Source organism: Protopterus annectens, chromosome 9.part0 (assembly GCF_019279795.1).
Source record: "Protopterus annectens isolate FY-2018-M chromosome 9.part0, PAN1.0, whole genome shotgun sequence".
Taxonomy (NCBI): domain Eukaryota; kingdom Metazoa; phylum Chordata; order Ceratodontiformes; family Protopteridae; genus Protopterus; species Protopterus annectens.
The window spans coordinates 214039149-214065325 of record NC_056743.1 but is presented as its reverse complement, the minus strand read 5'-3'; the positions used below and the strand labels follow the sequence as shown (position 1 = coordinate 214065325).

The window sequence follows — 26177 nt, the reverse complement described above, 5'->3', positions numbered from 1 at the left end:
TGAAAAATATTTGCTTCCAGGTAACTACACACTGTGGAAATGTAACACATATTAAACACATTTCCATGCAATTTCTCATTACCATTTATTAATTCTCTCTTGCAAAAAAATAAAAAAAAGAAAGCTTAAACTCTGGTCTTTGCTTAGTAAAAAAAGAGAAAAATATATGAGGATTCATGTTATTTTTGTTTTAAGTAAGTTCTTTAAGTGATCAGTGACCTCATCCTTTACTAGGAACTGTCATCATAGTTACTGAAGTTCTTTCCTCCAAGTGTGTCTAGTTAGTGTGTAACACAAATTATGAACACTTCTGCCAATACTGCATGCATACCACAAGGTGGCAATGGTGCATGTTAAAATAATTCAAGATCACTGACTCAGAATATAGACTACTACTAAATGAGTTTGCATGAAGACTATCAGGGCACACAAAAGTTTAAACAGAATTACAACTTTATTCAGGTGACTGCTGCTTTCACTGACCAAACTACACAACTTACCTTGTTTTCTTTAAGGGCCCTTATTTTGTCTTCAAGGTCTTGTAAAACTCTGTCATGTTCACAGAGTCTGCTAAGTGTAACCTGGAAATGAAATATACAATAAAACATTGATGTCTAACCTAGCCTATTAACAGCAATAAAACTGGAGCAGAAATAATCAAACAAGTAACAGAGTATACATTTAACAAACTGCCAAAAGCAGAACAAAAAGATGTGTTAATCTGTAGTAAAAATTAATAGGATATAACAGCCAAGTAACAAACAGCTCCACTTTCTCAACAATCTGAAATAAAATGCGTTTGTGCATGTGCAAACTAAGCAACATGATATGTTTACATTACATTATATTACTATAGTAAGAAAATCTCTTTAACAGAACTGTGGCACACACTAAAAAAATTCTAGACTTGTTTTTTTTAAAAAATATCATCATCAGACTTTTCACTCAAATATTTCATAACATGGTAGGGTGTACAGGGAAAAACAGCAGTATGCATCAAAGCATTTAAGAATAAGTATTACTATTAACACTTGTCTTACAAAAGGACTAAAATGAATAAAGATAAGATTAAAAGAGCTGTAGTACACTGTACTGTAACACTGGTCTGATATGAGAACTGGGTTTGTTCTGTCAGGCTGTGTTATCTGCCGACAAACCCTAGAATACTGTTCTGCTACAGAAGGCTACAGCTAATACTTGAGGGCTTAAGTACTTTGTGAATATTATCAGGTCCACTGTTGGGTAAACCTTTTTCTATTATTTGTATTGTTTTTCCCATAAACATTTTATTTCTCCATCACTCCCTTCTCTGTTACAGCTCACTGTCAACGTATATGCTGATCCATTAGTACAGCTTCTGCCACCACTAACTACAGCCACTCCAGCGGAGGGGGGACATGGTATATAGGGCAGTCTCATTCTCAGTGACTGCCGGGGAAACCCTGGCCTTAATCTTGTCTTCTTTCAAATAGCTGCCACATGAGCTAAAGCCTGCAGAGCAGAAGTTATTGTGCATGTCCACTCCAAATGCCTGCCTACCTGATTACACTATGCAGCTTTGCAGACAGCAACCCATGATTCCTGAAACTATTACACATCTGGAATTAGGTAGTGGGAAGAGCACTGCTATCTTCCATGGGAGCAGTTAGCCAACCTCATTTTCTCAGTTCCATCTCAGCCCATCCCAGTTGGCTCTTCTATTGCCTGGGCCTACTAACCAAGCTGGCTGGAGCACAGACAGGATTCCACTCTCTGCACCACAAAGCTACCTACAAACAACTGCCTAGTATTAGAGAATATTAGACCATACAGGTAAATACTGTGTGCCTCTAAGCAATACAAAAATTTATAGTATGGTTCAGCCTGCATGATATACCAGCATACGTTAAAAAAGTGATAGAAAATAAGTAATTACAATTGCACAATTAATAACACAAAATTAACTTGCTAAAGTTTTGCTTAATTTTCTGTTACATTTTTCTCTTACGCAGTATACATGTTATGTATTTATTTATTTGCATTTCTTTACCAGGTTGATCTTGATGGGACAAAAAAGGTCCCTTTTCAGCAGAGATTCATGGGGAAAAGCTCTACATACTACTGAGATAAGAGTACAGAAACATTATTTAAAGGACATCACACAATGAACATGCCAATAAAAATATATCATGGTTATTTATAATGCACTGTGTAATGTTGCAGCAGATGACAGTTGTTATAAAGCAAAACATACATATAATGCATGAAAAAAACATTAATATGGTTTGTTTTCTTTTCTGTTAATGTTCGTTTGCCTATGTCTCAAGTGATAATTTAATAAAGGTGTTAAAAAAGAATTTACAAAGTAGAAAGCAGTGGAAAATATTATATAACAGTAAATCAAGGAGATTAAAGTGTTTAACACAACTAGGGAAATAAGTGAAAATAGGTGGTTTGGGAATATAGCTGACATTTATTTACAGTCAGTATTTTCTGCCTGCAAACAATATTAACAGTAAAAGAAATACAGAAACAGCTAAGGGTATTGACCATCAGAAATTATCTAGGGGTATAGTTAGCAAGAAAGTGCAGTAGACAGACCTGAATGAATTATTAGAAGGCATGAAAAGTTGAGGGAAAGGGAGAGAAAAGAGAAGAGAAGGGAGGATTATGAAGGTTAAGGAAGCAGGGGAACAATTACATTGGTGCATATACAACATTCTTGAGTGTTGAAGTACAGAACCATGTAAGATGGGGGGGGGGGGCAGCACAGTATTCAGTGAAATCAAGGATAGATTACACAGCATATGCTATTTAAGAAAGTGAGGTATAGGACAGAGTTAAAGAATACATTAAGGAGAAAATTAAGGAGGTGGAAAGAATGAGAAAATACAAGTCAAATCAAATTAGTAGACCAATGTTAAACAGAAATTAAAATACAGTATGCAGGACAGGTTGCAAAGGGCACTTAAATGTGGTGGGAGATGGGAGATGTCAATGTGGAAAATTTATAGATAGTGCAGTCAGGGAAAAGTGGTAGCCGACTGTGAGAGTCGATGCATGGCGATAGGAAATGAGCACCAGCAAAGCCAAGATAACATAAAACATTGTTTGGATTACATCTTAAAGGATTTCATATTAGACACTTATTTTAGGCTATGAAGGATGCAGTTTCATTTTCTGAAACCAAAAAAAAAGTAAATAAAAGCCTGAAAAGTCAAATACCCAGAGTAGAACCATCACAGCCAGCTCTGAGGTGCAGATAGATAAAGCCCTTAGTATGCCCCAGCTGACCCCATCTTCCACTAGTGGCATGGGTGCTGCAGGAGCCAGCTGGGAGGAGACAGGAGTAAGTAGTCAATCATTGGTGGCCCACCCTTGGGGAGAGAGACTGCCTTTGCTTGCTGCAATAGCAGCATTAATAGCCTGGAGATCTGTGTGCTGTAAGCAGTATACTGCTTGGTCAGGGGGTGCACATGTGCAGAAGCATGCATGCACTTCTCTAAGACTGTGTCTGCGAAGCTCACAAAGCTGCTATCGGGTGATGAAGGGTTAGGGCACATTACCCCCCAGCAGTGTTTACGCTGCATCATCATCATTCCCAGTTTCCTCACTGGCCCTGGACATGAGTCCGGTTAAACCAAGAGGACACTAAGGTATGTTCAGTAGACCAGGTGAATGAGGAGAGAAGCTGGGGCAGCTGATGGTCAGCTGCAGGGGGACAGTAGAGCCATCACAAGCAGTGGAAGGTGAACTATTTATTTATTTATTTTATTTGTGCTCTTAAGTCCCTCTCCTTACCAAAGTTGTGACTTCCAGATACTGACTGCCTTGGGCCATGCATGCGAGTTTCCATATTTTAGTTCTCTGTAAAATGCAAACAGCTAAAGCAAGCTCAGTTATTATAATCTTCCTAACAGACCGTCTGTAGTGTCTTGCAGCTCTTTTGGCAAGGGTATTGGGTAATATTTGTTTAGCTGTCTGTTGTGAATGGAAGCATATTGATATATTTGGGGAATAACCCACAGGTGGATAATCTCATGGAAGACCTCCAGCTGTAACACCCCTTTGTGATGGTCTGGCCTGCTCACTATGTCTGCTACTGCGTTCTGCTCTGACAGGAAGTAAGTGGCTTGAAGGGAATGATTGTGCTGAGTTGCACTTTTCCAGACTAGTGTGGCTAGTTTGCATAAGAGCTAGGATTGGTTCCCTTGTTTGTTCATGTATCCCATTATAGTGGTGTATTCAACAGAACAGGCCTTGGAGTCAAGGATGGTTCAGGGTTTTTACTGCATTTATTAAGGGCATCATTTCCTTGGTGTTTATGTGCTTAATTCTTGAAATGATGGTGCCAAACCCCTTGAACTTTGTTGTCCTTTGTTACTGCTCCCGAGACAAAGTCTGATGAATCCATTGTTACAGACCAAATAGGATGGTAGTGGGGACACATTGACAGACCTAGATTCAACAAGGTCTGGTCAACCCACCATGACAGCTCCTTCTTGATGAATTCTAAAACAGGAATAGGAAAGGATAGAAGGGTTTGCTTATGAGAACTCTGACTTTGTAATCCATTGTATTTTTCTCACGTGGAGTCTAGCCAGGAAAAGCAGCAGTAAAGTGGAGGGTACATATCCCAAAACTCTGAGATAATCACTTGCACTAGTTAGTTTAGTGTGCAAACTCAAAGAACTGGAGATGGTACAATGCAACCTTTCCCAGGGAAAACAATACATCATAAAAGCTGTATCCAAACCAAGATACATCAGCCTATAAAAAGGAAGAGAAGCTTTCTAACACGCAGGTTTTGAAACAGACCCATGACAAAATGAAGGGATGTTTTCAGAATTCTGAAAAGACTCTGCTAAAATAAGGCAATCGTCCAAGTAGGGAAAATGTGATTTTTCTATAGCCTGCAAAAAGCAATTACTGGAGCTATACATTTTATACATATCCTTGTTGCTGTGGAAATCCAAAGGTTAGGAAGGAGAAATGAAAATATAAACCAGATATGGAAAACCCTAAATAAGGTCTGAACTTTATATGAATAGGAATATGATGATAAGTGTCTTTAAGTTCTAGAGTAACAAGAAAGCAGGGTGGATAGACATGTGAAAAAAAAGGAGTCTAAATTGTAAGCATTTTTAATTTGGAACTTTTATGACCAGATTGAGAACAGAAATATCTAACTGTCTTTTTGGTGTACTAGAAATATTCTAAAATAAAATCTAATTATTTGTTGGTTCTATGATATCTTGGGATAATATTTGAGAAAGAATGGGAGGAAACAGATGTTTGTTTCTTTGTGTTAGAAGGAACTCTCTTGGTTTGCAGGTAAGGTGTTCCAATGCCACCTGTATCCATTCTGAACTATTTCCAGTACCCAGGAATATATTGTGATTTGCTTCCAAAGCTGCAAACAAAGAGAAAGATTGCTTGTCTGTTTGTGTGGATGGCAAGATTGTGGAAGTTAGCAGATGAGAGAAGTACAGAGCATTTCTCTTGCTATGAGATGCCATTTAGGATCCAGTTCCCTTTTTTCTTGGAATCCAACTTGCCACTTTTTCTTATACTTTTGTCTTCCAAACGTTTGCTGGGACTTTTTGAAGAATTTCCAGAAAAGGGGCCCTGGACAAGGGGGGTAGTTCATATAGTACTTTGAAATGGGTGACTGAAATTTTTGCTTAACCCCCTGAAGAGAGTTTTTGTCCTTAACATTTTAAGACTTCAGCTGAAGACGAGATGAACAGAACATCTTTCTTCAGGGCAGCATTAAGGATCTGGGCTGCGATATCCGCAACGACATTTGCAAATTAAACCAAGCAAAGCTGCACATAAAAAACATGGCAGCAGCCAAGGAAACTGCATCAGCTGCATCATATGAACATTTTTAGCGTATGCCTGGTTACCTGAGACACTGAAGAAATCATGTTGCATAGTGAAGACCTAAAGTCAAAGGTAAAGTATGTATAGACTTTTTCCTACATCTATCCTTATTAGAAGAACTGGATTAGCAGTAGTTAAATGCTTAGAATTGAGAGCCCTTGGACAAGGACACAGCTAGAGAAACTACAGGAGGGTTATGAAATGCAAACTTATGAGTCTCAAATACCTTAAAAAGCCTATCATGTTTTTGGGGAGAGGAGGCTGACTGTCTGGAGAGGTGCATGCAGAGGTAAAAGCATCCTCCAGAGTTCCAGTGAGAGGAGGAATGAAAAGATGTTTTGGAGTACCCATGACATAGTACCTCTTTTGATTGTATCAGATTTCCTTTTCTTTCCATTGGAAGAGTTCCTTCATCCTAGCAATTGTATCTAAAAATAATCTCTTTCATTGGAGAATTAGAGGCAAAATTCTCTAAAGACTCGAATTCTAAAATGTCAGGACAGGAGGCCTGTAAGGTACAATCCAGGCTGATCACTTCTAACTCTAACAGGGAGTCACTGAAGGAGAGGAAGACCTTTTTTTTTCAAATGGTAGACTTATGTAGGAGAAGACTGTAAAGACTGAAAGGCTTTGAAAAGCCCCTCTGTAAAACGGTACCCACTCCTCCTTAACGTCTTTCACAGAATGGGTAGAAGGTGCAGATATACATTTGGTCTTTTGAGTTCCTTCTCAGGGTGTCTATACTGACAGACCTGGGCATATCAGAATTCTATATATCCATAAACAAACCAACTACCCTCCTCTCTAAACAACAAGTAAAGAACTCCATCCAGCACTTCCAAAAGCACAAGGCAGGGTCCTTCCTTCTTGGCCACAGCCATACATCTGGTATTTTAAGATATGTGCATTTCTTGGCATTTAGTTTTAGTCCATGGCTCTCACATAAATTATTTATCTGTACCAGCCTTTCCTGGAGAACATTTGTGTTGGTGGGGATCTTATGAATACTCCTAACTTGCTATTTTCTGCACATTTTGTCAGCCAGAGGCCATTGACATTGACCTTGACTTCAGAGACATTAATGCCAAAAAGCAGCAGTTCCAGGACCAGTCCCTGAGGGACTCCATTTGTGGCTAGCCTCTTTGTAGCGGTAGACTCCCCAATTCTAACTTCCTGAGTCCTGTCTGTGAGCCAGATGACTACCAACCAGGTGACATAAGGGTTTATAGCTAATCTCTTGTGTTTGTCAACAATGCCCGAGTGAGGTATTGTGTTGAATGCCTTGATTAAGTCAAGGTAGCCAGTGTGAACTCTTTTGTCCTCATCCATTGCTTTGGTGACCTTCTCAAAGAAGTCCATCAGGTTAAGTAGGCATGACCTTCCCTTGATGAAACCAAATTGGGTTGGGTCCAGTGTTTGGAGGTTTCTTATGTCATTACTGATCCTTTCCATGATAATTCTTTCCGTGGCTTTGCATATGAGACTTATGAGTCTGTAGTTTCCAGAGTCTGTAGATGGCCCTCCTTTATGCAGAGGAATGAACGTTGCTGTGCTCCATTCATGAAGAACAAAGCTTTTTTGAAGACTACAGTTAAATAGCATCTTTAGAAAACCAGATAGGTCATGTTTCATGCTATTTAGAAGGCAAACGGGGACACTGTCTGGGCTCACTGATGCAGTCAGTGTTCTTGACATAGGAGAGAGCAGTAAGGATCCGTTCCTTTGTGATAGTAGGGGGAGTTGCATTTGACTGCATTTCCCGAGGGGAGGTTGAGGGGGAGACAGTGGTGTGAAACTCAAGTACATGTCATTAGTAAGTGTGTTCAATCCTCAGCGATTTGCCAGAAAGCCATACATTTTATAAGGAAAAGATGAAAAATATGAGGCAGAAATCTGGACAGCTAAGAGACATGATCCTTGGATATACTGTCTAGGCCCACTGATGCAGTGTTCTTGGCCTTAGGGACAGCATTAAGGACCTGTTTCCCAGTGATAGGAGGGGGAGTTATATTTGATGGTATTTCCTGAAGGGAGATGGAGGGGGGAGGGGGGTAAAATTGAAGATGAATTTATAGGCCAGTAGATTTGCTATATTGTCTGGCTCAGTACAGGTGCTCCTTTAACAATGAGCTTTACAAACAATTGTGCCTTGCTTTCAAGGTTGCAGACATCACTAAAGAATGTCTTGTGGTTGTCCTTGGCCTGAGAGGCCAAATTTACCTCGAATTTGTTTTGGCAGAATTTATTTGTCCTTTGAGTTGTTTTAGTTTGATGAGAGTGCTTTTATCCAGCTGGGTGTTATACCTCCTAATTTTTGCAATAATTTTCTTGTTTTATTTAGACTGCTTGCATTCAGTAGTAACACCTTTAGATTTTCTTGTTTTTGATTTGCTATGTCAGAAGTTCTTTCAGTTTGACACTGCCTAAAAAAGGCACTATAGAGGAGGGCAATGTTTTACCTAATATTCAAAAGCTTAGAGGGGAAAGGTGCAGACCATCCCTGTCAAAGCAGCGTGGTCTGTTGATTATCTCCTTTCATGCTGTCATTTACTACACCTACTTAGAAACTAAGACAATTATTGAAGTCAGTCATCTTCTGTTCAGATTGTAGCATCATCCTTGGAAAGGGTAAAATGCTGCTCAGTGCTAGGCTCATATCAGTCTGGCAGACATATTCCGAGAGCAGCTCCAAGATGTCTCTCTCTTCATATAGTCTAGGGAGGTATGTCTAAGGTCATTTACAACCACAAGTGAGTCATACTGGTAAATGTGGTCCAGTGAACTAAATATGTGTGTAATGTGGCAGATCCTGGCACCTGATAAGCAACTGACTGTGATTTTCTTCTTACTCAGCTTGGTGAGTGGGCCATCAGTGTGTCTCACAATGGAGTGTTCAATGACCAGAATGAACTATGTGGTGGCTTGTCTTATGGGTTTAGAAGTAGAGGCTCCATGAGATGTGGCTATATGTGCTGATGTGGGTGTTTGTTTGAGAGGGCTTTCAGAGCTGCTGAGGGTATTTGTTATGTGTACTTCATCTAGGAGGTCTTTGAGGTTTAGGAAGATTACATTTAAGTGCCTCAGCATATGTGGGTCTATGTATCTGCTTTGAACTGTGTGAGATGGGCGCGGCATGTGTAGTACTGACAATCAGATTGACATTAGGAGTGCTTTTGTTGTGAGATCTTTGCCTCCAGTGACATTGTGTAAATACATCTCTAACGTACCATATTAGTTTGCTTCAGAATTAACCGGTTGTCAGTAAACATGATGCAATTTCTAGATTGCCTCAGGATGCCCATATCCACCAATCTGGTACTGGAGATAGTGGGAAAGTTCATATTTACAGCAACAGGCCCATTTACTTATTAGACAGTTGCAGTGAGAATATAAATTAAACGTCAGGAGTATCTGGTTTGCAACTCTGGGGGCAGTGCTTGTCACTGCAGACTAGTTGCTGTGTGTGCAACTAGATATTTGTGAAATTTCAAGGGTGCCTGCATCTATACAGGGCGCTGCCAAACACTTGAGGGGTAGCTAATAAGTAGATTCTGATGATTTATTAATGAAGTATTTAGGGAGATATTCTGAAGTTAGGTTAGACAGCAGCAAATCAAGCAGTACTTACTGAAAAGAAAGCATTAACTTTGTCAAGAATAATGAAAAGACGGAATTTGCCTGAATGGCTAGCTAGTACTAGTACTATTGGTCTCACCACAGCTTCATACTGCTGGGATACAATCCTCCTTTGCTTGTTCTCTCACCAGAAGCAAAACAGTAGGGGTGGAGCCTGAATGGCTAACTGAAAAGCAGCATTTTTTGGAGCTCCATAGATTAGTACTAAATTCAGGAAATTAAATTATCTATTACTAACAAAACTACTAAAAATACTTAATTAATAGTCTAAAGCAACTAAATACAAATTTTGGTGGATTTCTAAAAGAAATTTCCTGTCAAATTACTTAGAAGTCTATACACAGCATCTGAAGATATGAGCAACCTAAAGAATTCTCATGCTGACTTGACACTAAAAAAGGAACTACAACTGGTGACTATCACATTACAAGAATTATCAACAAAAATGGATGATTTTAAGATTAATCTACCGAACCTAGAAGAGAACTCACAGAAGCAAACAGAAGTCTTCAAAGAAATACTTCTGCAACACCAGTCAAAGTTAACAAACATTGAAACTTCATTGACTGACATTGATCAAAGGCTCAAAGAGGAGGAAAAACAAACAGAGTTTCTCTTGAAGCAAAATACTTGGTTATCTAACAAACTAGATGATCTTGAAAATAGAGAGAGAATGTCAAACATCAGGATTTTTGGTTTACCTGGGAAAACAGAAGGAGGGGACACTATATCTTTCCTAAACTTTTGGATACCAGAGGTTCTAAATCTTAAAGAAGGTTTTTCCTTTGGAATAGAAAGGGCCCATCGTGCTCTGGGGAATAGAACTTCAGCAACAACTTCATCAACATCCATCATACCACCAAGATCAATTATAGTAAAATTCTTATCTTTTATGGACAAAGAACTGCTGTTAAAAACAGCTTGGAGGAAAAGTCCTATAAAATATAACCAGAACACAATAAGATTTGACAATGACTACTCCACTAAAGTGCTAACAGAAAAAAAGGGTATGGCCTCTAATAAAAACTCTAAAACAGAATAATATTAAAGCTCAAATAGCCTTTTCTGCAAAAATTAAAATAATGCACCTAAGTGAGATGAGAACCTTCAACTCTGGAAGAAGCCATGCAATTCATTCAAAACAATAACATTATAACCATTTCTGAAGATATGGAATGGGCATCCCCATCCCTGAAGAGAACCACTGACAAAAATGGCTGGACTGATGTAAAAAAAAAAGAAACAGAAAACTGAATCCAAAGTACCAACTTCTATGAAGTGTCAACTGCAACCTAACTATTAAAAACATCTAAATGGTCTCACTATGTATGAATACCTTTAATCTCATGCATTTATTCACAACATATATATATATATATATATATATATATATATATATATATATATACACAAGAAAAGGTATGTTTCCTATAACTATTTATACATGTCTTATCATCCAATTAAGTTTCTCTTCTTCTCCTTGTTTTAATAAATAAATGTTAAAATTTTCTACTACTTAATATAGCTATTTATTTAATCTAGTAATATCAAAGTTAAATTATTATGTTTTATAACTATGTTTTTCAGCCTACTAGTGTCATGTCTATTATTTAATTAATTAATTTTCTTGTTATTAAAATGCTTATTGTTATTTTCAGTTTGAGTCTCATACAGTAGCACTTATAGGCTTTTTAGACTATATTAATGAAATGTTCTCATAGCTATGAAATGTTCCCATTTTTAAATGGAGAAACGCTATTGAGATCTGTCAGTTAAAATTAAAATAACAAGAAGGTATTTCCTCATTGCTGATGTGAATGAGGATATTAAGAAAGAGCCTCATTTCGAGTTGCAGTTATTACATGTAGTAAATTGTCTATAATATAAATCTGGAGTTTACCTTGCTTATCATTTATTAATGGTAGAGTAAATATATATATGCTTTATCTGATTGGCTTTGATTGTTTCAAACTGGTGTGTGGTTGTCAGTCTAGGTGCGTATAAAACATTTTTTTTCTATTTTTGTTTTTACATTTTAAATATGCTATCTAAATTTCATTCCATGTTAAAATGTTAAATCAATTAGTAACTAATATACTGTGATCGGGAACAGTACAAAATTATTTGAATTAAGTGAAAATGAATGTCCTGCCTTTGGACGATGCATTACAGTAATGTATGAAAGAGGTGATCTAACGAACTGCAAATACACACAGACTACACATTAATTTATATTCATTACAGTATTAAAACATCAACTTCCTTCCCTGGCATAAATGACAATTATTGCATACCTATTTATTTTGACCTTTGTTATACTGCCCATAGCCTATTGCATAATATATACATTATAGTCATTGATAATTAGCTGGGGTCTTCGCAATGGCCTTTAACAATGTGTATGCTTCTGGAGAGTATTGTCGTAATCATTGCTGTTGGTATTATGGTGAAAAACATCTTTTTTTTGCTTCTTGCCTCAGATGCACTGACGAAGAAAGGTTGTACAGCAGGGTTATGCCCTATTTGAAATCTTGTCCAGTCTGTCATTGTGTGCTTGCTGCAAGGACTGGGACTATTGTTGCAGCTAGAGGAAAAAATTGTTACTGAAAGTAGGGTTTGGGTTTCTTAGATGGCTGCATTACTGAAATAGTTATTTGGAATGGCTTGATGATTGTTCCTATTTCGGGAAGTTGGCCGACAGTGGAGTGATTTTCTGGGCAGGGTATGTTGAAGTATCTGGCGTTCTCTACTTGTCGGGGATAATTGGTGGGATTTCTCTGTGGGATAGAGGCCGGGGACTGTTGTAATTCTGGTGATGTACTACTTTGCCTTCTGATTGATAGTGAATGGTGCGGTTTTTGCTGGTTGTAGTTGCAGATTATGTGGAACTGATGTACAGTTGTGTCGGGTCAGATTGGAGAAGCACTGTCGGTCGAGTGAATTGGTGTTGTATGAGGTCAGATAGTATGCAGAGAGTGGGGTTAAAGGTGCAATGGACATGATGTGAGCTGACCCTTGTGTCTTTGGGTCAGGGGTGGTGTGCTCCTTGCGAGGGAGAGTGTCAGTGTTTTGAGCTGTTTTTTTTTTTTCTCTCTCCTGTTTTCACGGCAGTTGTTTGAGTGGGAAATAAGTGCTCGTGAAGTTTTATGAAAGCCTATTTAGACTGCAGTTTGCAGGAGCTAGGGAAAAAGTTTTCTCCTATCTTTACAATTGCAGAGTAGTTTAATGTTGTCATAACGAGTAGATAAGGTTTTGATCGGCTGTTGGTATACTCGTACCCTACAGAAGCATGTTCACAACACACGTTAGGAAACAAGCTAGATTTCCCTTATCTAGTTATACCCCATACAAGAGAATATAAAATTAAATCTGATTGTTGTTTGAACCATATTTTAACAAAACCATTGTTAAAGTAAACCAAGCAACTAAAATGATATAAGTACCTAATCAACACATTCATAGAAACTACTATGCTTTACACCACTTAGATATTTTAAACATATGCATTTTTTTTGACTGCCTTTCTAAAGCATTACTATAACTATTAGCTGAAGTATAATAAGATTAAGCCTATATTTAGATTATAAGGTAATTATACAGTCTCTTTTAAATCTGATGAACAGTTCTTGAAAGCATATGTTTATATATTATAAGATGTGATATTCTTTTTTAATTTATGTTATTGCTTGCAAGCCTTATGATTAAGGATTAAAGTGTCTGTGCGTTTAAACAAGTGAATTCATATCCAATATGGAAAGTTATATTGATGCAATGAGCTGAATAAGTTAATATTTAGTATAATTCACCTGCATTTGTTTTCTATGTTTAGATGGTAATGATATAGTAGTCAATTCATATTAAACAATGCCTACTACAACCAAATGTTTTTAAATCACAATAATAGTTGTTTATTAGACTTCTTGATTATTTACAGTATATATGGAGCTCAAAGGAATGGGAAAAGGAAGTTAGAATGATCATTCACCAGATGTTTCAATCTGTTGGACTAGGAATGTATTTAATTCCATGGTGGGTAGGGATTAATGAGCTAACTACTTTAACTTTAGTATTTATTTTAGTTTTTAAATTGTTCATTATTTTTACCGAGCCTGACATATACTAATTGAGTACCTTAGTGATAACATGCTTCACTGAGATAATTGATTATGTACTAATCAATAATACTTTATTTTTTAAGGAGGGGATGATTTCAGGTAAAGTCAATGACACCTTTAAATATTTCCTCAAAATAATTTGATATGGACCTTTCTATATTATCATTAAACAATAATGGTCTAAACAGTCCAAATAAAAGATGTAACTTACTAAGATATCTAAAATTAAATAGATCACAAATAATTTTTTGACAGGAAACACATTTCAAGAGCAATGATAATTTCACATGGAACCCAAGTGAGTTCAAGAACTTAGCATGTTCCAATTTTAAAACAAAGAAGATGGGGCTAATAATTCTATGGAGAAACAATTTATTAAATCCTGAAATAATACATAAATATATAAACAATGAGGGCCTTATAGCTAAAGTCATTCTGAAGTTTAGTAACAGGTTGTAGACACTAGTAAACCTATATTGGTTTCCGGGTATTGGGATGGGGACAGTCAAAAAGCATTTAGATCAAATTACAAGCATATTTAAAGGTAATTTAATAATAGGGGGGACTTTAATTGTATTACAGATATGTCTGAAACTACTAATAAAAAATCTCCACGTCTAACAGCTACTGCAAAATTACTAAAAAAATTGACCGAATCCTTAAAATTAAAAGCTACCTTTAATGTTATATATAGTAATTCCTTGGTATTCTCCCATCAAGATTATAGATATTGTACCCAAACCAGAATTGATAAGATATATATTTCCCAGTATCTTCAAACAAAAATTACTTCCTTTACAATAATTCCTTGCCCCCTCTCAGATCATAATTCTCTAGTTCTAAAAGTGCAAATAAATTTTAAACCACTTGCTTTTCTTACTAGAATTCCTTCATATATTACAAAAATTAAAGAATTTAAGCAATGGTTAGTGAATGAATTAAATTTCTTTGTAGATGTAAACTACAACTCGGAAGCAAATATAGTAATGGTATGGGATTCATTAAAAGCTTATATCTATGGAAAAATGATTGCTTGGTATAAAAATAAAATCAAGGAATGGGAATCAGAACTTCAAGAACTACAAAGGAAGCTCAAATTATTTAAATCTAAAAAATCTCCTAATTTATTAGAGAATAAGAAGACAATAGAAGACTTAAATAAAATATATATTGAAATCTTAAATCGCAAAACTAATTTAGCCATAGAGAGGTTAAAAATAAATTCTTATGCCACCTCTCCAAAACACTTACATAACGTATCTGTTAAAGTTAAAATGCAATCTAAAGCTAATACTACTGTCAATATACTACATGAAGAAAACGGTAAGAAAGTTTCAGAAATAGGAGATATTCTAGATGCTTTCAAGTGTCATTTCAAAAATCATTTTAAAAATAACAATAATTTGCCAGAACATCCCCTTTTAGAAAATGTGTTTTCAAATATTAAACCAATCCCTGAAAGTTTACAAAATGAATTACAAAAATCCATTACGCACAAAGAAGTCATAGATACAATCAAAGAAAGTAAAACTAGTAAATCTCCCGGAATGGATGGCTTAATCACAGATATTTACAAACTATTCCCCAAAAATATAACCTCATTACTACATAAAACATTTATTGAAATTCAAACTCATGCATTAATTCCTCCTTCAATGAGATACTCCTTAATCATACCCATTTTAAAAGAAAGCAAGGATGATAGTCAATGCAGCTCATATAGGCCAATTTCATTATTAAATAATGATTATAAAATGTTTATGTCTATATTGGTTAAAAAAATAAAAAAAACATATGAATGAAATTATCAACTATGACCAAACTGGGTTTATTCAAAATAGACATCCACATGATAACATTAAAAGAATATTGACATTAATTGATTATTTAAACAAAGAAAATATAGAAACCTTAATAACTGGACTAGATATTGAGAAAGCTTTTGATTCCTTGAACTGGGATTATTTAATTAAAATCTTAGAAGCTTATAAATTTCCCATCTCCTTCATTACATTTATTAAAAAGGTTTATGAAAACAATTTAACTTATGTTAAATTAGGACCCTTTACCTCAGAAGCTATACAAGATGTACTAAACAAGGATGCCCTATGTCGCCCATTTCATTTGCATTAGCTATAGAACTATTGGCAATATTAATACAAAACAATCCAAAGATAAAAGGAATAAATATATTTGGTCAATATAACTCCAAGATCATGCTCTTTGCTGACGACATACTTCTTACACTATTGAATTCAAAAGAAACAGTTGAATTAGATAATCTGATAAAGAAATTTCATAAGATCTCAGGATTCCGATTTAATAAACAAAAGTCTAAATACTTATTATTAAATAAAAAAAAGGATTTTCAAATAGATAAGAATCATATCATAGGAGAACATGTCTCAACAATAAAATACTTAGGGATAGACTTGTGTGAAAATATTCAAGGTATATTGAATATTAATTATAGAAGGATCATGGCTATAATAGACTCTCTAGAGAGTAAATATAATAAGTTATTTATAGTTTTTGAAGATAGATTACAGTTAATTAAAATGATTCTTCTCCCTAAAACTTTGTATGTTGTACAAGCCACTTTGTTAATTCCTGAGAAAACTCACCTTAAGAAAATAACATCAATTTTGCTAAGATTTCTGTGGTTTCCTAAAAGAAACAAAATTGCATATACCCATCATATCAGACAATGGGACCAGGGAAGAATACATTTCCCAGATATTGAATCTTATATAAGAGCAACTTTACTTAAAACTGTGGTTGAATGGATCAATCCAAATTATATGTCTAATTGGAAATTGTTACATACAACTATAATAATAAATTAAAATAATTTACTTAAAAATTCTACTTTTCTAGACAAGGACAATATATTATGGTACTCACTGGCCTTAAATTATCAATACAATATAACTAAACTAAACTAACTAGGACAAATTTAATAAATCATTTATTTGACTATTTTAGGAAATTTATAAATATGACTATGGATTTAAAGCTTTGGTTTGCAACATTAATTCCCTTCAGCATTACTAAAAAACTTTCCAGATAGAATTCATAGAGATATATTCCTCTCTTAGAAACAGAAAAATCTAATCTGTTGGTTACACTGTCTAAAAAAATCAGCAAGTATGGAATTTACAATATATGATGTCAACTTACAAAGTGAATTCTCATGAATGGTTAATGCTTCAGAATATATTGACGTACTCCAAGGATCTATGTAGGATAATAAATAATTCTTCTTTTTCAAATACACCAAATTTTATATCCAGACTGTTTAAAATTTTATATAATAATAAAAAATTGGAAAATGGTACTTCATATTTATATAATCTAATAAAAAAATTACAAAACACAACCTAAACCAGCATATTGGCAATATATTACTAAAGGATATATGATTCAGTTAACCTCAGAAAATAAATCTAACTTACTTCTCTCAGTAAAATTAACTTCTTGTTCTCATTATTGGAGAATATTTACCTGGAAATTCCTTCATAGATCCTTTTTAACCCCTGATAAAGTTTCAAAAATCAATCCTTCTAATGATGGGTTATGCTGAAGATGTCAACAGTATAATAAAGCTGATTGGTCTCACATTTTCTATGATTGTATAAAAATTAAACCCTTTTGGGAAAGTATTAATTTCTTGCAGGCGATTTATACAGATAAATTTGTCATGACCAAGGCTTTGTTATTACTGAATATAACTGATAATGCTTATTCTTCAAATAAGACTGACCTTCATTTACTTTGGATTATACTAACTATAGCTAGGAAATGCATAACAAAGAGATGGAATTCTACCACAGCTCATAGCAAAGAAGATTTTGTATGTCTATTGAAGAGGACAGCCTTAATGGAAATAAAAGCCAAAGAATTAAGACTGTTTCCCAGACCATTAACTAAAAACCCTTGGAAAAAAAGTTCTAACTTTGATTGATACTTTGCAAATGGATATAACCTCCTCATGAAGCAAGTACTATTTAACTTTAATTAAACTATATCTGTGTAATTAAATGTCAGGCTAAATGTAAATTTGTATATAGTTAATAATTATCTAACTTGATTGTAAACTGTGATAAGTTTTCATTTATTGTTTATTGCAAATTTAAAATAAAAATCATCTGAGTAAAAAAAAAAAAAAAGAAGCAAAAGAGTAACACCGATCCCAAGCTGAGAAGCAAGCCACAGGCTCTTTGGTGATCAAGAGTCTTGTCCCAGATGATGTAAGAGGCTGTAGGCCTGTTTTAACCTTTTTCTGGTAGATGCCTTGAATAGCAACCAGACCAATCAGGAAGGTTCAACACAGACACACACTGTCAAATCAGAAACAGTCAGGAATCAATGGACTCTGATCCTCTCACCAGGAGCAAAATATAAGCACAAATTCCAAGTGAGTACCTATAAAGCAGTTATAAGGCTTTCTGGTGATCAACAACCTCCAGGAAATAATGTCCCTGTGCTCATTCTCTTACCAGGAGCAAAACAGAAGCACTAATCAAAATATGGCTACTGAGAGGCAGAATATGGGCTCTCCAATAATTGGTGGTCATGGACTAGATGCTACACATTTTAAAGGTAAGATGGAAAAAAATGGCTTAATATCCTAAGAGTTGCAGTGTGCATGAAGCAGTTAGATATGAAACAGGGGGTAACCTAAGCTTTAGCAATCTAAGTGGAGAGCCAATCATTTTAAAATAGCAAGACAGATTTGGAAATGTGGGCACTTTGTATTCTGGTTGTATGGAGTACAGGGGGGTGGCCAGTAAATTTAAATAGCTGAAGGGGAGTGATTTCACAAAATGATAACTTTTGCTTACTCACAACAGCCAATGAAAAAGGAAAGGGAAGGAAATATGCATTCAAATTAACATAAGGGGCAGGCAACTAGAAAGACAGTTGAGTTTCAAAACATAACAGCACCAGAGTGAGAGGAGCAGGGGCATCCTTCATAAGCACCAACATTTTCTGAGCACATTCTACTCTATAAACTGTGGCTACTATCTCCCTCACACACCTTTCTGAAAGGACCTGAAATGGTTCCTCCTAAAATATATGGAGATGGGGAGTAGCTAGGTGCATAGTCACAGAGGAGTGCTGTTGTTAAAGAAAAGGCACATGTTCCTCAACCAATGTCCCTAATGCCTGAAGAGATTTTTCTACTGCTGTGTAATGTAACTATGTCATAACATTCTCAGAGAAGGCTTAGAGTTTTTGAAGAAAAGTACCGCTGGCAGTTGTCAATAACATGCATCCACTGCATCACAGTAAGGCTTACTAAACTGTTAAACCACCTTTTTTGCTATGATAACCAAGATCTTTTGTCTCAGACAAACATTCGGAGTGTTCACTACTAGTGCATTCATGACTATTCTCCTCCCTGCCACGATACCACATAGGTCTGGTAGCTGATAGTTTTGATAACTAGTATGGATGAGGTATTAACTTTTTAACAGCTTTACCCACCATACCACTTCCTAATAGGTGTCCGCAATTCTGTTTTACTATTAGAAATCCAGGATTGGGCTCTCATTCACTAGGTAACATAATGAAGTTTGGTACCTCTTCTAAACTACTAGTTGCTTCCACTGAAATACCTGCTGGGTCTGCCACAGGCCTCTCGTGCAGATGGTGAAACAGTTCTCAGATAATATAGACCTTATCTAGTTACACGAGTCCCCAAAGGAGACTTTTTTTTAAGTAGGCACAATGAAGAAATGGTGCCCCTATTGATGTATGGTAGCCTGAAAGTATGTGGAATCGGAAAGAGTAGGCTGGACCTTCTTCACCTGTTTGTAAAAGTATAATGCTGTAAGCAAATGAACAGACAGGAACTACAAACAAGCACACCTACAAAACAACAAAGATCATCAAGCATTAGCATTAAGTCACCACATACATCTTGTCAGGTCAGGATCCAACAAAATAACTGTTTTTTTCTTTTTACAATTAAACAACTTCCTTTCTAACTTCTATTCTGCATTCTTCCCTGCAATCCATACAGAGCAATCACCTACAGTATCAGGAGAGGAACTACCATATTCAAGAGGCAATCTGTGTTACTATCACTCACTTTCCAACATATCAAATTATTTTGTATTTCCTGTCAAAGCACTGATACTTCCAAGGGCTACAGTTAAGTTGACTTACTTTAACTCCCCTACGTGTCTGCATGCTGACTACAGCCTTATTAGTGGATGGCCTGGTTTTCATCACACAGGTTCTCCACTTACCTCCTGGTTCAATGGTTTGTTTTTGTTATAATGAGGCTTCTCATATATGAGGTACATTGCATATTCAGGATGTCAAACTAGTGATGACATATGCATATTTCAAGTCTGCCATCTTTTTATGTATTTGTTAAATGGGAAAACCAGCTGGGCACAAATAATTATTTTGGGGGTGACCTGGAGCACTGTCTAGTTAAGTGACATGATCAGAGTCAAGTAGCAGCAGTCAATCAGGAATCAAACCCAGGGCTACAAGATGAAGCTCAGTAGCATAGCTTTAATTCTCTGTACCAAAATGCCAGACATTAAACAGTGAGATTTGGGGATGGTGTCACCTGGGGCCTGAACAGGTATATCACCTGTTAGCAGAAGTGGAGCTACTGAAAGAAGGAAGATGACTTTTACAGACAGATGCCTGATAATGTGCTTGCATTACTTGCTTTGTTTGGTTAGTGGAGTTTGCTGTAGTAATTCAAGTTTTAAAATTATATTTCAACTTCTAACTTAACCTATAACTGTCAGCTGAGAAATGTACAATACACTAAGAAAGTTTAATGAAACAGTGCTTAGTTTAGGTAGTAATGATCCCATTCTAACATCACAAGTATGGGTATAAAGGATTAGTATTTGGAAAGATGCTTGAAGGTTGCATCTATGTGTTAGCCAGTAATACAATACTCTGTAAGCAGAAGGAACATGTGCTAATGACCAGTGATTAAAAAACAGAACCCTAAACAGCTTGTGTAGCCAACCTCAACTATCAAAGACCATGTAGTTACCAAGTCTTCACTGTCACTCCAGGCTATATTCTTTTCTTTTCATGGTCATGTGCCTGCCAATTTGTTTTTATTCAATTAAAAAAATCAGTCTAGATGCAGTTACTTTTTAACCTAGAAATTTTTATCAGTGATGTGAAGTAAAACAAAACATTTATTTAACTAATGTTGCTTCAGCAGATGGCCTTTATAGGTTCATAGGTGTGTATTAGGCTAATGCCCCTGGACCCTAGCATCGTGCCACCCAACCTTAGCTCCCAGTGCCTTTGTCGAGTAGAGCCACTGGAGTGATCCCTGGGGTGAATTTTCTATTTCCCATCCACTCATCAAGATTTTTCTTGAAGAAGGCCAGTGAGGTGCTCTGCTTGACATGTATGGGAAGTCTATTCCATGTATGGGCAGTCTCTGGATTATGAACCCATCCCTCCAGCATGTTCTGTTGATTGTGGTAATGAGGCTGAGTTCTCTGGAGTGTGTGGTGTGGAGGGATTAGGATTTCTTTAGATGTAGCATTTCTAACAGAGTTGGATCAGACGTGGCTTTGTATGTCAAGCAAAGATTGCCTCTAAGTAGGTGATATGAGACAGAGAATAGTTGGAGTTTTTTGAGTCTGTCCATATAGGACAAATGTTTAAGGCCCAGGATCCTCTTTGTGAGGTACTTTTGTAGTCTCTCCAGTTGTTGCGGGTGCTTAGTGAGGTACATGCCAAATGGGGTACTATAATCAATGATTGGCCTAATGAGGGAAGAGTAGAGGGAGAGAATGAACTTTTTTCTTCTGGATGCAAAACCCTTAGTAATGAGATTTGCCACACAGAAGGACTTTCTGATCACAGTGGCAATGTGGTGGTCAAAGGAAATGTTGTTGTCAACCTGTGTTCCCAGATCCCTTATAATGCCTGCTGTGTTCAGTGGACTACCATCGATATGGTAATTCATGGGAACTGGGTTTTCCCAAAAGGGATGACGACAGACATTCTTTGGCATTGAGCTTAAGGCCATGGTTCTGACACCAGTCATTGGTCTCAGTGAGGCCTTTCTGTAGGATGTCAGCATCACTCGGGGAGTTAAAAATAGCTCCCAAATTGCAATCGTGAGCGAACTTTGTCAGCCAGAGCCCCCTTGTGTTGGCCTGGACTTCAGAGAAGTAGATATCAAACAGGAGAGGACCCAGGACCGAACCATGTGGGACTCCACTCGTGACTGGTCAGCAGTCTGGCTTGGAGTCAGCTACTTAGCATAATTAAGGTGTTCTTTTTCCCCCTAAAAGGTGATTCCACCAATTTATCTACAACAATGAGATCTATAATTCCTTTCATGAATTTATGATAAACTATCAAGAGGTATTAATTTGACATGCTATAAATGTAAGTGTATTAAAAGTATAAATCTGAACAGTAATTACTAGCAAATGAATTTGCCCTCAGATCAGATTTGCATGCCTTTTCCTCTTTACTTTCTGTGATCATCCCTTTCCTTTCATCTCTTCTGAAATTAAATAAGAATTGAATACAAATACTTTAAGAAAAAATGATAAGAAGATAAATGAACCCCCCCCCCCCCCATGCCATACTGCACACTGCATGAAATCAGAGGCTCCTGATATTCTTGAGTTAATCCACCACACTAGTCACTAAAAACTGCATCAAAGTGGCCTTAAGATTTTGGGAATAAAGGGTAACATTATATCAGTTATTTCATCTTAGACCCCCCCCCCAAAAAAAAATAATGAATACAGAAAGAAAGAAAGAAAGAAAGAAATGGAAGGATAACTACTACTAAGTTTGGCTATTTTGCTAGAAAAATTGATTTCAGCCTGTGATCACTACAAAGATAGAAAAAAATGGGGTCTAAATCATATGAGTGAATCACACAAATTGAGAACCCTCATAATATCGAACTTACCAGATCTCGAACTTCCTAATGTGGGGGGCTGCACCCCCCCCCCCTGCTAAATATATATTCCAACTCTGAGATCTCGCCACAGTGAGGAAAGGGCAAATATCCCATTCTTCACTGTACCGCAATCTCAGACAAAGCACTTCGAGGTCCGGTACATTCGATATTATGAGCGTTGGCAATTTGCACGATTCACTCATATGATTTAGACCCAAAAAAAAATGCTGTTTTTCTCTCCAAGATGCAGTAGTCTGGAATAATCTTTAGCTGTATGAATATTAAGGGATAAAATGTATGGGAACAAATTCTCCTGGCTAAAAAGTAGTCTCCCCTGTCCAATATAAATTTTTATAAAAGGAAATACCATCAAATATAACTCCCCCTACTACCACTAGGGAACAGGCCCTTAGTGCTCTATCTAAGGCCAAGAACACTGCATCAATGGGGCTAGACAATATATCCCAGAATCATATCTCTCAATTGTCTAGATTTTTTCCTCATATTTTTCATCTGCTGTTTCTGGCAAATCAGTGAGGACTGAAGTCACTTAATAATGACATACATTTGAGTTTCACACTTTATATCCTTCAAAGAAATGCATCCTAATACAAATCCTATGACTCTAGCAACTTCTAAGCTTATAAGAGCAACATTTAAAAATTGTCCCTATTTTTGGGCCTTTGTCCCTCATTATTTTAGGCTTTCTTCAGATTTCTTGTGCTAAAAGTTTGAGAGGTATGTCCAGGATGCATTGTGAATAGAATGAAACATTACCTATCAGGACCTCTGGAATCACTATTTAACCATAGCCTCCAAGCATGCTTCAGGCACCACGAATGGAGAACAACAACAATCATCCCTCTGCACAAAGGAAGATCATCTACAGACACACAAGTTTCACTGCTCTCATATGCAAATCCATGGAAAGAATTACCACTGAAATGATCAATAATAACATAAGAAACCTCCAGACACTAGATCCACCCCAATTTTGTTTCATCAAGGGCAGGTCATGCCTCCTCAACCTTTGAGGTCATTGAAGCAATGGATAAGGGCAAAATGGTTCACACTGCCTATCTTACATGGCAAAGGCATTTGACACAATACCTCACTTGTGCACTGTTGAAAAACTCAGTAGATTTGGTATAAACCTTTATATCACCCAATGGATAGCCAGCTGTTTCACAGACAAGACCAAGGAAGTTAGAACTGAGGAGTCGATCTCTACACAGAGGCCCATCACAAGTGCAGTCCTTCAGAGATTGGTCCTGGGACCTCTCCTTTTTGGCGTTTACTTCTTTGACATCAAAGCCAGTATCAAGGGCCTCTGGCTGACCAGGTCTGTAGACAATTGCAATTAGGAGCAGTCACAGAATCCCCATGATACTAACGTTCTCCAGAAAGGGCAGACACCGACAAATAACCTGTGTCAGAGTCATTGACTAAAACTAAATGCCAAGAAATACATAACAGTACCCTTTAGGAAGTCATCCATCCCTGCTAACTATCATATTGACAATACACCCCTTATAGTTGACCCAGCAGTCAGGGACTTGGGGACACATGAAAAGAGCAATCTAGCTTTTGACCATCACAAGTCTTCAGTAGTGAGGAAACCTTATTATGTTGTGCAACTTATAAACAAAGTTATGGCATCTAGGTCCAAGGAAGTCATTGTTCCACAATATTCAGCATTCATCAGACCTGTCATTGAGTACAATGCTCCCTTTGGTATGTATCTCACCAAGCACAACCAACAACTGGAACATCCACAGAGATTCCAAACTGCCTCAAATTCCTGTCTCTGTATTCTGTTTTGTACAGGCTGTTGAGGAGAGATCTATGCCATGCAGTCAAGTGTTAGACCCTACCCTGATGGACCTCCTGCATATCCACAAAACAAACAGCAACAGAATTACCCGCTGTTTGTGATATAAACAGGACCAGCTAGAGAGGCAGATATACATCCCAGAGGCTACCCTTTCTCTGGAACAGGCTCCCCATCTATGTGAAGCAGAGTTCTTCCCTAACCCAATTAAAGTTTAACTTGGACAACTGGATGAGGAACGGGAAATTCATCCCTGGTTTGGCACCTATATATACTGGACACAGTTGGCCTGTAAATGGTTCATCTCCCATACTGCTGCCTGAAATTGTTTCATCTCCCAAGCCCCTGCTTAGACTTATCTAGGGTACCAGAACTTGTCAGAGATTTGGGATGCATGGCTAGGCTTAAAAAGACCCTAGTGGTCCTTAGTCTAGTACATACCTATGAACTTATGAAAAAACAAATTCCCTTCAGAGACTTTTGCTCCCTAAAATATAATTCAAGGAAATGTTCTGAATAAATATGAAATAACCACAAAGATAGGAGAGAAAGACAGCAGAATGATCAACTGGAACACAGAGGTGTAGCTATGATGGGGCAAAGGGAGCAGCCACTCTGGTCAGAAGCTCTTAGGGAGCATGACAGATGTTTTTGGAGGGAGGAGTACCGGACTGGAGACCAATCAGTAATTTTTTTCTCTCTCCTCGACTTAGTGTTGAGGGCTTGCAGAATGGGAAGCACCAGCATACACCAGTTGAGTGAGCTATGGCTCTGCTCTAACATGCACTTTCAAACATCTGATTTACAATGGTTGACGGAAATGAATTACTCACATAATGAGAAGATTATCTGCGGGACATTAACAGACAGGGACATACAGGTGCAGAAAACATTTATTTTCTATTATGAAAGCCAGGTTTTTATAAGTACCTTAATGTAAAATGCAAGCCTGAACTGCACAAAAGGCTTTAGAATTACATCAAAAATGGGCATCTATATTGACTAGAAAGTACAGTTTATAAAATTAAAGAAAAATACATCATGCAGCAACCACAGGGTAGAGCTTCCCTTCCCTTTCTCATTTAACCTATACCAAGAACCCCTTCTATGATTAATTCAGTCATCTCTGAAAATAGGAATGATACCTGTCAAGAAAGAAAAAAACTATAGGCCTATGCACAACTTCATACTACATGTTAAAAAACAGGATCAGACTCTGACTTCCTCCCACTATGTGTGTACATTGGTGGGACAGTCCTACCATGTTTCCATTTCCAAAGATCTCATCCAAACTGAAATAGGATGGGTCTGCAATGAAAATGATGTGATGACATGGGACATTGCAAACAAAAGAATACAAAAATACAAAAAAAAAAGAAAGAAAAAAGTGTATTGGTGTGCTGTGTGTATGTACAAAACATAGAACATATTCTGATGATGGATAGTAGTTACCTAACCAAACAAGCCTATCTATTTCCCTGTCTACAAGATAAGCTTTAGGCTTCATTAAACCAGCAGCTCTCATTTTCCTGCAACCCTGATAAGGCCCACATTCTGACCACCCATAGAGAAGAAGGCAGTTATCCATGCTGATACAGGAAAAGAGGACTGTCATATACAGCACCAAATTTATAACACAGATTTCTAGAAGAGTTTTTCATGGCATGCAGTCAATCCAGGAATGACACCGTTTAAGCAACAGAATGTATGTAAAGCAGTTTAGTGAAGATGACAGCAGTGATAAACTACTAACTAGCCTCATCTTGCAATCTTGCATTTGACTACTTTGTAATTTTGAGTAGGT

The 26177-nt window shown here is 36.8% G+C and overlaps 1 protein-coding gene across 10 annotated transcripts in view; it reads right to left on the bottom strand.

Annotated features, from left to right (window-relative positions):
* The window catches only part of PLEKHA7 (pleckstrin homology domain containing A7), a 2079953-nt gene that overhangs the window by 345756 nt on the left and 1708020 nt on the right, over window positions 1-26177 (bottom strand). For all 10 annotated transcript variants that reach the window (XM_044082761.1, XM_044082762.1, XM_044082767.1 and 7 more), the window contains one exon: window positions 501-581. In XM_044082761.1, the coding sequence (XP_043938696.1) occupies window positions 501-581 (81 nt within the window). The remainder of the gene's footprint in view (window positions 1-500; window positions 582-26177) is intronic.